Raw genomic sequence first — 11,215 nt, forward strand, 5'->3', positions numbered from 1 at the left:
ATCTTTTTTCAGCACTACCTAAATACTTAGTTTCTCTCATTTTCAGAAAGATGTGCTCGGAGTGCATGATACAAGAGGTGGCTGCTTTGCACAACACAAAATGCCAGCACTGAGAATGACATTCAGTGCTAATGAAAGATGAGGAACTGTTAGTAGGGATGAAAGCCTTAATATCATCTTAATTCAGCAGCAAGTGTGTATTAGTTTTTTTAAAAAGAGAATGCTCTGCTACACTTTATCAAATAAATTCTGTACAGATTAAGTTTAAAGTGACATTGTCATTTTAATGCGCTATGAAAATAAATACTAACAGGCAAGACATTTTGGACTGAAATATTTTGATTAGTTGAATTATTTTTAAAACTAACTTCTTTCCTTGCAATTTTTCTTGGATACATTGGAGATTTTAATTATTAGTGCAATACTAAGATACCTAAACATTACTTTCAATTTATGGCAGAATGGAAGCAAGAGGTAGCTGGCAAAATTCATGGTAGGAATAATTTTATGTGTTAGAATGGATTTGCTGCTTCATTTTATTCAAGCTCACATTCTTCTAGATATCATGAACACTTAACATGTCATTTAGCCTCCTCTTACAAGCCAGAATTCAGCCTTGACACCCTTGAGGGTTTATATACTCATCTCTTTCCATCTGTGTGCTGTTCATAAAGAGTTTCCTCTTAAATCAGCAAGATTGGCCAACCCAGATCAGCTTGTACTGTAAGATACTGTGCACTACAATGCCATTAACTTTTGGGTTTGGTTTATTTCATTCTTATTATTACATTAAAAAAAAAAATCTATAAGGTCTATTCCAAATTATCCTCTTCAAAATATATTGACTTTGAGATGACAGATACTGATGGACATTCATTAAAAGCTTTGATCCTCACTTTGGAAAACTACTGCCCATTTTTCCAGTTAGATCTTTTTTTGAATCTTCCCTCTGTGAGGCATCTCTTGTCTGCCTGACCTACTTGTCCTTCCATTTTTACCATCTTCACTGAACATCAAAACCCTTATGTTTCCCAGCTGAAGCTCTGCCTTATGTTTCCCTTTGAATTAGCAGTTGCCTTCCAAACATCTCTTCCTATATAGAGCAATTTATGTTTCACTGCCGTTTCCAAGCTTGCAAACATTTCTGAAGCACTAGAGACCCCTCTACAGAGAGAAGGGTTTGAGTCAGGACTGTGCTAGGTTTCTCTCCTTTAAAGCTTTAGCACTGCAAAATCAAGAGGCTTCTCTTTCAAACACAGTGTTAGGTATTGAGGCACAGTACCTGTAAACGGTGACAAGGTAGGATACACTTTAAGTAGGATATACTGGAAGAAAAGGGAGAGTAAATCTGTCAACAGCACCTCACTTGTGAGCTTCATGTCTTACTGGATATGACATTTAAATTTTTAAATATTAGGTCAGGAAGATGCAGTTATCTTCTCTAGCTCTCAAGTGTTGCCTGTCCCCCACACACAAGCACAGGCACCTCCTGCCTCGCAGTAGCAATCGAATAATAAAAGGCAGCCTGCAATGCCAGGAAAAGAGGAGTCGGGGCAGATTTTTTTGTATTGTTAAATTTATAGTGAAGTTTGTATTTTCTAGACAGGAGAGTTGCACAAAGCAGTAACAATTCAAGAAAACAAAATTGGAATGGTTCAACTTGCAAGGAGAAACTTCAACTGACTTTCTATGATCAGAAATGCTATCTAGCAAGCCTTCAGAAACAACTCTGTGTACACACTCTTTCCTCTTAATAACTGATGAGGAAGTTACAGTAACTTATATTAACATTCTAGAAAAGTTTTACTTTAAGAATTCCTTATTTTGTTTGTGAGATCAATTTCTGATACAGCCACACACACATGAACAGGACAGTACTACAGCTTTTCTAATTATGTCTTTACTAATTTTCATTAGCTCAATTCAGACTATCTCCCCAGTTCATCAACTTAGTTTGGAACAAATTAAGACAGTAACTCTATCTCAATAGCTAAAGATAATTCATTAGATTCACTGCTAGGCCCAGAGTCAGCAAAGCACTTTAGTTGCTGGGAACTGAAAATCTGTGTACAGGATTCAGACAGTAAAATCTATAGGATTCAAGAATATGGCTAAAACTAAGTTTGCCTATGATGTTTATCTTTACTGAATGGAGACCTTCATAAAGTAAGGATCTCATTACAATAATACTCTATCAGTAAAGTTTTAAATGACTCAGTAAGAATAAATATTTGCTGCAAATATATTCAGCTAACTGAGGACAATGTGCACCTTACCCATTGCAAAGGCAGTTTCTATTAATCACTGCCATCTTATTTCTAGGATATAAATTATGGCAAAGGAGACGTTGGGTCTTTAGAGAGATAAGTACACTGTCTGCCTACAGGAAAAGGTCTCTGTCCTTCACTTACCAAGGGCATTGTGGCAAGCACAAGTTACCTCTATGTTCCCACAGACATTAAGTGGATTTGTTTGAAATATACAAAGGGGTAAGGCTTATCCTTTGCCTCCAGCTACCCACAGTATAAGGTTATCTTGACTGGCACAACACAAAGTCATGTCTGGAGGATGCTCCTTATGTAGACTGCAGTGATCTGCCTTGAAGAAAAATAGTCATGACACAAGGATGATTGAAAGAGGAGAGAAAAAAAAAAAAATCTTTATCAAAAGATCTGCAGGCTCTAAAGCAGAGATGAAGGATATGCTGTTTGCTGGTTGCTTTACATTTAATACTGTCAACAAAGAGGTTGCCAAGATGCTGGGCAAAACTATGAGTTTTCCCTGAGCTGATAATCATAGTAGATCTCTACAACCCAGTCTGCAGGAAGGATTACTACTTCTTTCAGTCCCTGTGATGTACAACACAGAGCTCTGGTATTCGTTATTGGTCTGTCAGGCAAGATATCTGTCTGACTGTAATGTGCTCCAGAATACCTTGGACAAAAAATTTAGAAATTTTGTTGTGGTACCACCTTGTCGTTACTACTATAAGTCCTAATAGAGAAATATCAAGCTACATATTGGATAAGCTTGGATAAAGTTAATGTTGAACTTAGTTGTCAGAAATATTTTATTTAGAATTTGAACATAAACCACCTTCTGTAGACTGGCTAGCCTAAATGCTTTATTTCCCCCTTGAAAGTCTTTTTTTCTCAAATTCTTCAGCTGGTGATACTTTTCACTGTATTAGTTATGTGGGAATCTCTCAGGTCCAGCATTTTTATCAGTGTGTGCTAAGTAGCAAATGTTGTGCCACAGACAAGCCCATAGAGAGAGTAGTAGGAATTCAAAGGTGCCCTTTCTTTCCTTCCTTTTTCTGCATCCCAAATGTGCCCTTTGTTCAGCTGTATAGGCATACAAGCTGATAGGTACCCTGGGACTGGACATGAAAACTAAATTGTGTACCCAAAGCCACATACAATCGAGAGTGAATGACATGCAAACTCTTCAGCTTCCTTATATTCCTTCATTGTAGTGAAACCAGGCTTCAGAATTGTTTTTAATGTTCTTTCCTGGTCAGTGAAATTAGACTCATTTTCACACACCTAACTCTAAAAGCTTTTCTACTTATTTGCTTTCCTTTTTTAAAGCCATGAATAAAAGAAAGACAATTAAATGGAAAAAATGGAATTCCACTGAGAAAATATAATCTGCAAAATAACATATAACAAGAAATATAGCTTGGCATTGATGTATTGAAAGAATGATTGTAAAAGATAGGCCATTCCTATTTTCCTTGAGCTTTACTTAAAAATATCTCTTTAGATACAGTTTGACTGAGGCATTAATAAATGCCTAATTTACTAGAGTTCGTTTCTTTGGTTTAAGATGTCATGAAAATAGAATTTCCTAGTCATATCTTCCCTGTTCATCTTAAAATGTATACTGAGAACTCTTCTAGTCACATGGAAATTCAATTAAAACCAAACATTTCTAAAAAGTATTTATGTTTCTCATACATATAACTCAAAATAATTCTATGATGAAATAATCAGAAATGTAGAGCTAACCTAATGAGTTCATCATGTTAGATACTTTAGATTTACAATCATTCTCAAACAGATTAGAGTCTCAGATTTATTTAGTACTGCATTTGCATATTTGTGTCCTGAATTAATATCCTAGCTCACTCAAATCTGAATCCAGACTTCTCGACACAGATAAACAACAAAATGTATATCAAAGTGTTTACATCAATCCCCAAAAGCAGATAACGCTTTTTATAGTATTTTCGTTTCATTTAGACTCAACATGTAGCTAGTATACTTTAATTATTCCTATATTACCAGATAATTTAATTAAATGCTGGTAATCAATCCTGTCAGTGCTTCAGAAGCTCAAATTATATCATCTCATTTCATCAAACCTCTGCTATTTTTTTCTTTTCTGGTGACCTTTGTAGAGCAATGTAGAACTGCTACAGGAAGTAATATGCTAAGTTCCCCTTGCCTGAGCTGTACAGCTCTGACATAGCAATAAGAATATATAAAATCTCCAGTGCCTTGAAAAATTCTTTCAACAGATAGCAACTCTAAAAGACATAGCAAGGGCATCACTGCCTGCATCACAGTGCTCGCATTAATGGTAAGTTGATGAGGTGCAAAAAAATACATCTGAGCATCTCACAGTCCATAATTAGCATTACCTTTGTAACATACCAGAAAAGTTGAAAAACTGTGTCTGCCTTTTTATAGATGGGGAACAGAGGAACCTGATATTATTGAGACATATGCTTTCATTAGAGTGGCACAGGCACTGTGTGATAGCAGGCCTATCACAGCTTGTCAGCTCCAGAAATACAAAACACAAGATTCTGAAGAAAGAGGCACAAAACTTAAGATTACCTAACTCAAGGACAGCATATTTTCTTCTAGACCAGAGACGAAAGCAGATTCTGTAACCTATATTTTTTCTTGCTTCCTTCCATCCCTTGTGCCCATTTTACCTGATTTTATATACCCATTCTTTGCCCCCAAATTTATTTATGAGAAGGGATAACCCACTGAGCAATCTGATCCCAAGTGTCATCCCCATTTGCTAGAGACTTCCAAACTGCCAGGTAATTTCCAATTTTCAGTGATAAGTTTTAAGCCAGCCTGAGTTTTTTAATGCAGCCTTCAAGGAATCAAAGGTGAAGCCATTTAAAGGCCCATAATCACAGTTCTGCTTAGTATTAGACATCTCCCTGTTTAACAATCTGAGTTACATCAACTGAGCACCAGCATGAAGCTGTTGACACAGAACTAGGGAGGGATTTATCCTGAAGGTTAATCTTTTAACAAAATTAATAATTTTAAAATCTCTAAGTACTGTGTGACTGTAGACTAACAAGCTATTTACATTACCATTGGAATTCAGCATTTAAAAGATGCATTATCACCTTGTTAGTTTTAAAGAAGGAAAAATAAATATTTTCTGGGGAAAGCAGGAACAATAAGCCTTTCACAGAAGTCACTATTAGAGAGTTCCACCAGAAATGGAACAAGTAGAAATCATAATGTGAGAGAGATCATATCTCTACATTCCAAACATCAATGACAAGGTCCTCTTTATTTTGAAGTTCCCACAAGAGATTTATTGCCTTTGTGAAGGTACAGTTTTCAGGCATACCTTGTGATTTACACTTCTGGTTTGAACTCTCCAGCTGGCTGCTTACCTAGTACTGAATGAATACCAGGTAACACTGGGCAGTTTTTTAAGAAAAGAACTTCATTCTCTTTCCCTGTTGAATAGAGGGCTACATTAACAGAACGTGGGCTCTGAGAAAAACTGAAGCAGACATCCAGCAGGTTGTGCGGCACACTGTAAGACACAGCTAACAACATCAGGGCACTTGGCCATCTCCCCGTGCCTGAAGCAAAAGCTTGGGGCACTGGAAAATCAAGGCAGACATAAAATACAGGAATGAGAAGGTTACAGATTAAAAATGGAGGCAGCACTTTCTTCCTCTAGCCATGGGCAGTTTGTGAGGTCAGTGGAAGAGCTTGGACCTCAGGTATGATTAATCACAGTGTACTTGTTCAATTCTTACAATACCCTGTCTGTTGAACATAAACAAAATAAAAAAAATATATCCATACTCCTGTAAATAAATTATCATTGTAATTTGAGTATCTTTCAAGTATTTTCTTTTATTAATACCATTAACCAGCCTTCTGGTCTTGTTAATTACGACTGTCCTAGCTGGTTATGTGGGAGAATAACGTTTCTTGGAATTTGCATCTAAAACAATTGTAGAGCAATTAATTTACCTACTAACTTCTTGCTAAAATGGGGGGAAAGTTTTTAAATGTTCATTCAGGATAAATGTCTGCAGTCAAAACTCTTGTATTTGGTAGTAACAGTAAAGCATTTTTAGTACTCACGTAATGAATTTCTTGGTAACCAAGTGGAACACTGGAGTTGAATACACAGTGACTTTAACATGATTGACAAAACCTAAAAATACCAAAATACACAGTTAGAACAACTGACACCTGATGAGGTTCTTTATGGTCAGGGAAAAAAATCAACATATACAATTATGTTATTTTATCTTAAGAGTTTATAACCTCTCAGTTGAAGTTTGCCAGAGCAACAAATCCCCCAGATTCCCAAAAGAAAGCTTCACTCAAGAATTTCTTGAAGTAGCTTATTAAAACCCCAGAGTGGTATGGTTAGCAGCTTGAGAGAGAATTCCACAGCTACAAATCTCAGAGCCTCAGAGATGGGGAAGGTAAACACTTAAATTCTGGAAGATAGCCTTGTAGGACTTCCTACAGTATCACCTTCTCAATCAGCACTTTGATCCTCCCACAGTCAAAGTGAGTCAGTGACACAGAGTTAGTTGCAGCAGGTCTGCTTCCAAGTAAGAGCCACCAAGAGACACTAAACAGAGTGACTCATATCAACTGTGTCGATATTGTCACAACCTTTATTAGCTTTACAGCTCCCATGAAACAGTGATTTTTAGAGTGGAGAAGATGATAGTTGATGAACTCAAGTCAGTATTTAAAGCTAGTTATTACTGAAAAAGGCCCATAATATAAGCTTTTGCCTTCATCAACAGCAGCTCTCTCCTGTAACAGCACGAAGAAAAAACCTGTTTCTGAATGAATCTAGTTGGTTCTAGACCTCTAGAACTGCTTTCCAACATAACATTTTCTACAGCTCTGTGACAGCAACTCTTTCTGTCCTCCATGTCTCCCCTGCCAATTCATGAAGCTACATGCAGTGCTTAAATAGACCTTGAGCATTGGCCTATAGACCATTTAGCTCAGACACAAACACTAACCTGTTAGGTTAGGCTGTTTCAATGTATTTTTACTCAACCTTCTGTCATCCAGCACCCTTAATTTATTGGTGACTGTCACAGAAGGAGCCAGCTTGGGAAAGCAATAGCTAAGTGGGCAAGATCCACATATTCCGTAACAGCTGCATTGCCCTTGCCTATAAAACATGCAATATAGCTTTGAATTTTCTGAACAGGATCATTTTTTTCAGTCAAAAATGAAATATTAGGTTACAGAAGATAAGTCTCTAAAAGTAGTGATTTACTGTTCAGTAAAAAAGTGCAAGTCAAATCACAGAAATCATATAATACAACCCCTTATTTACTCTATTCTTTCATAAAAGAGCTGGATTCCCTTTTTAAAAAAAAAAAAAAAAAAAAGAAAAAGAAAAAAACAAACAAACAAAAAGAAGATGCTTTGTAACTGCAAACAGTTTACTCATTTTTTGCTGCCTTTCTGAAACCTTGATGCCATTAACACTGAGTTGCAAATCTTTCTAACAACAAAGCAGGTGAATACTCTTACTTTAGGGAGTTTGCCTGCTCAAGGCACAGGAATCAATGTCCTCGCCCTAAAATAGAACAAATTCCAGTCCCTCACACTGTACTTCATCAATTAAATGTATTTCATCCTCAAGGACTGAGTGCTAGGAATTATAACCACATTTACACCTGAGAACTTCGGTGGTGTAGCAACAAATGTAGCAATTTGAAACAATTTGTAGTTTTTCAGAGATGTCTCAGAATCATAATTCAGCTTTTGCTAACATAACTGTAGATCCCAAAAGTATATGCTATCTATAGCTCCTTTTATAAGAACAGAAAATTGTTATTATTGCTTTACATTGTCATTCTTTCCTTGGAACAGGATAATGTGGATCTTGGTGACCTGATGTTTTCACTCTGCTACCTTCCAACAGCTGGTAGACTAACTATAACAATAATAAAGGCAAGAAATTTAAAGGCAATGGATATCACAGGAGCATCAGGTAGGAATGCATTCAGTGCTCAGTGTGGATTTCTGTCCCATTTCCCTTCTGAGTCACAGAGCTCAGCATTGTTAATTTCCAGACAGATTTTTCAAAACAGTGTTCTTATACTGCCAGCATTTGAATTACCTGAGTTTAGGAGAAGTAAATAAGATATCTCATTTTGTTCTATTGCAACCAACAGTTTAAAATTATCTGCTTTTATAAAAGATAGGAAGATTATTCTTTCTAAAGCCACTGTGATTCAGAATAGCACTATCTGGCCAGACTGGGAAATTGATTGTACAGTGGATGATTTGCTATGGCCATGGCACAGAGACAGACCTGGACCTGCCCCTCTGACACTCTCCAAGAGCCACTGAGCCAATTCTGCTGTTGCTGGCATATGAACAAAAAAGTGATCATCCCAGACTCCTTTCAGCAACCCTTTCAAATTCTGATGATGAAAACTAATGTAAGCAAGAGTTCATAGATTACTTCTAAATACTAGCAGGTAGTTATGGAGCTCCCAGAAAGGAGCTACAAGAAGTAGGGGTGGTTTTTTTTACTACATTCAGGAGTTTAAGAATAATTATAATTCTCTCTTAGAATTCTCTCTAGAATTATAAGACACTAATTGTTACACTTCAAATTATATTTAACCATATATCGAGATATCCCAACATGTAAAATATTAGCATCTTATGTCTGCCCTACAAATCTGTATGAACAATTAAGCTGTTATAAACAGACTGATATGCAGGCTGTTGTATGAGACAGTCATGTATAGCATGGTTCAGTAGATATTTTAATACCCTTTGAGAAGTCAGTACACAACAAGGAGTTTCTTGATCCAGAATTGTTCATTACAAGCAGACAAGCAGGTAAAATTTCCAGAGCTCCACTGCCTCCCAGGCATTCTGTGGTAATAGGGAACCTCAAATTCCAGTCAAGTCCAGATGACTAATACTGCAAGCAGGTATGGGCATACAAGAAGCCTGCTCCCTTCACTTCCCATTTAGGTTTGCTTAAAAACAACAAAAGAAAACCAACGTTGTTCTTATGATTCACACAGATCCCTACGTGAAGGTTTCTTTAATGTGTGAAGGAAGGCGACTAAAGAAAAGAAAAACTTCTACCAAGAGGAATACCCTTAATCCTGTTTACAATGAAGCCATAATCTTTGACGTCCCTCCAGAAAACATTGACCAAATTAGCTTGTTCATAGCTGTTATGGATTATGACCGGTGAGATGCCTGTAGCTGTAAAGTAACATCATCTTTTTGCTTACAAAAACTTGCACGGTAGATTTGCATCCAGAAACAAAGTTACAATTTTTTTCCGATAAATGGGAAATCAATGCCATATTGCCTTTTAGATTAAATTTTCTTGTACTGCCAGGTAAAGTTTTCTTTCTTTATTTTAAAATATAGGTTTGCATTCATTACTGATGTAACTAAGCTGCATATATACTTGCCAGAAATGAAATAACTGAACATATAATCAGACAGCACACACACTGATGTTCTGTTTGTGCACAATTCTCCTGACTGTAGGCACATGCCTCCATTTCTAAAATTGTGGCCTAGAGACTACTTGTATTTGCAATTAATTACAGAACTCAGGCAAAAAAAAAATTCACATTCCTTATGTGAAAACAAGGAACAAATGCACACAGACACAGTGTATGCTGTAATCAGGGAAATACTCAATTATTCTGATTAGTGGGAAATGCAAAGAGCAAACCTATGTACTTCATAGTTCATTATATTTTTCAGGCAAGAATTAATAAAAAAAACATTAATAATATTTCTAATGAAATATGTAAATGGTATGGTTCTAAAGGTAAAATTTTAAGAAAAAAATATTATGGAACATTTCACAGTGTAGGTCACAATGAGGTCATTGGAGTATGTCAAGTAGGCAACGACGCAGAAAGTCTAGGTCGTGACCACTGGAATGAAATGCTCTCATACCCTCGGAAACCCATTGCTCACTGGCATCCACTTGTAGAGGTAAGACTTTTAATTTCTGCTTCCTCGTTACTATAATTGTGAAAATTCTTCCATATGGCATTAAGAAGTTGGTTAAAATATTATGAACAAACCCCAGGTCTGCATGCATGCACTTAATGCTAGAAAAGGGTTTGAAAACACCAATATTAAAAGTCAAACATAACACAGAAGTCTTTCCCTTTCAATTTTAGAGGGATAGAAAGTAGTAATTGGCTTTCATATATAAATGAAAACCCCAAACAGTGGATTAAGTTTTTTTTTGTTTTGTTTTTTAACTTAGGATCTTGGGTAATTTTTACTAGTAATTGATGTAAAGAAATGGACCTTGTTTACAGAAAAAACAAGACCTATTATATATATATATCTAAATATATATATAGGTATATATCAACCTAATTTGACTTCTTCTCTTGTAAGACTGTATCGTCCATGCCACTAGTACGTGTCAAGGGATGCCTAACTGCACTGAAAAAAAATTGTTTAAGTGTCTCTGGAGATCTGAGGCGTTGATAAGAAGCCACACAATCAGAAAAGCTTTTCAAGGTTCCTATGTTTTTTTTGTTTTGTTTTGTTTTGTTTTTTGTCTTTAGGGCCCTATTCAGCAGAAATGTTATGCAGGTCTTCTGCGCTTGGATGGCTGCCGAAGAGGCTTCCTCACCCTTTTAACCTATTCAGCAGAAATTTGGCATTCCTGTTGAACTCTTTCTTAGCCATATCCTCAGGGGCTATTCCACAGAGTCCAGTGGGGTAAAGATGTCCTTTTAATCCCTCTGTCTAATCCTCTCCCCAGTACAGGAAATGCTAATACTGATTCGAGACACAAAAATTCATCAAAGAATTCATCTAACTAAATTGTTTCCTAAGAATTATCAGAACTCATTTTTATTGTTGCTCTCACAGCTTAAATCAGGTAGTAAACCCAGCCAAAAGAAACTGCCATGTTTATGAACAGCTGCAATATT

General features: G+C 36.4%; 1 protein-coding gene across 1 annotated transcript in view; it reads left to right on the forward strand.

Annotated features, from left to right (window-relative positions):
• Window positions 1-10,951, forward strand: part of SYT9 (synaptotagmin 9) — a 53,718-nt gene extending 42,767 nt beyond the window's left edge. Inside the window, exons 4-7 of the mRNA XM_030451246.1 lie at window positions 8,139-8,259; window positions 9,314-9,485; window positions 10,124-10,253; window positions 10,844-10,951. Of these exons, the coding sequence (XP_030307106.1) occupies window positions 8,139-8,259; window positions 9,314-9,485; window positions 10,124-10,253; window positions 10,844-10,951 (531 nt within the window). The remainder of the gene's footprint in view (window positions 1-8,138; window positions 8,260-9,313; window positions 9,486-10,123; window positions 10,254-10,843) is intronic.
• Window positions 10,952-11,215: the final 264 nt, after the last annotated feature.

The sequence above is a fragment of the Calypte anna genome, chromosome 5 (genome assembly GCF_003957555.1).
Source record: "Calypte anna isolate BGI_N300 chromosome 5, bCalAnn1_v1.p, whole genome shotgun sequence".
Lineage (NCBI taxonomy): Eukaryota > Metazoa > Chordata > Aves > Apodiformes > Trochilidae > Calypte > Calypte anna.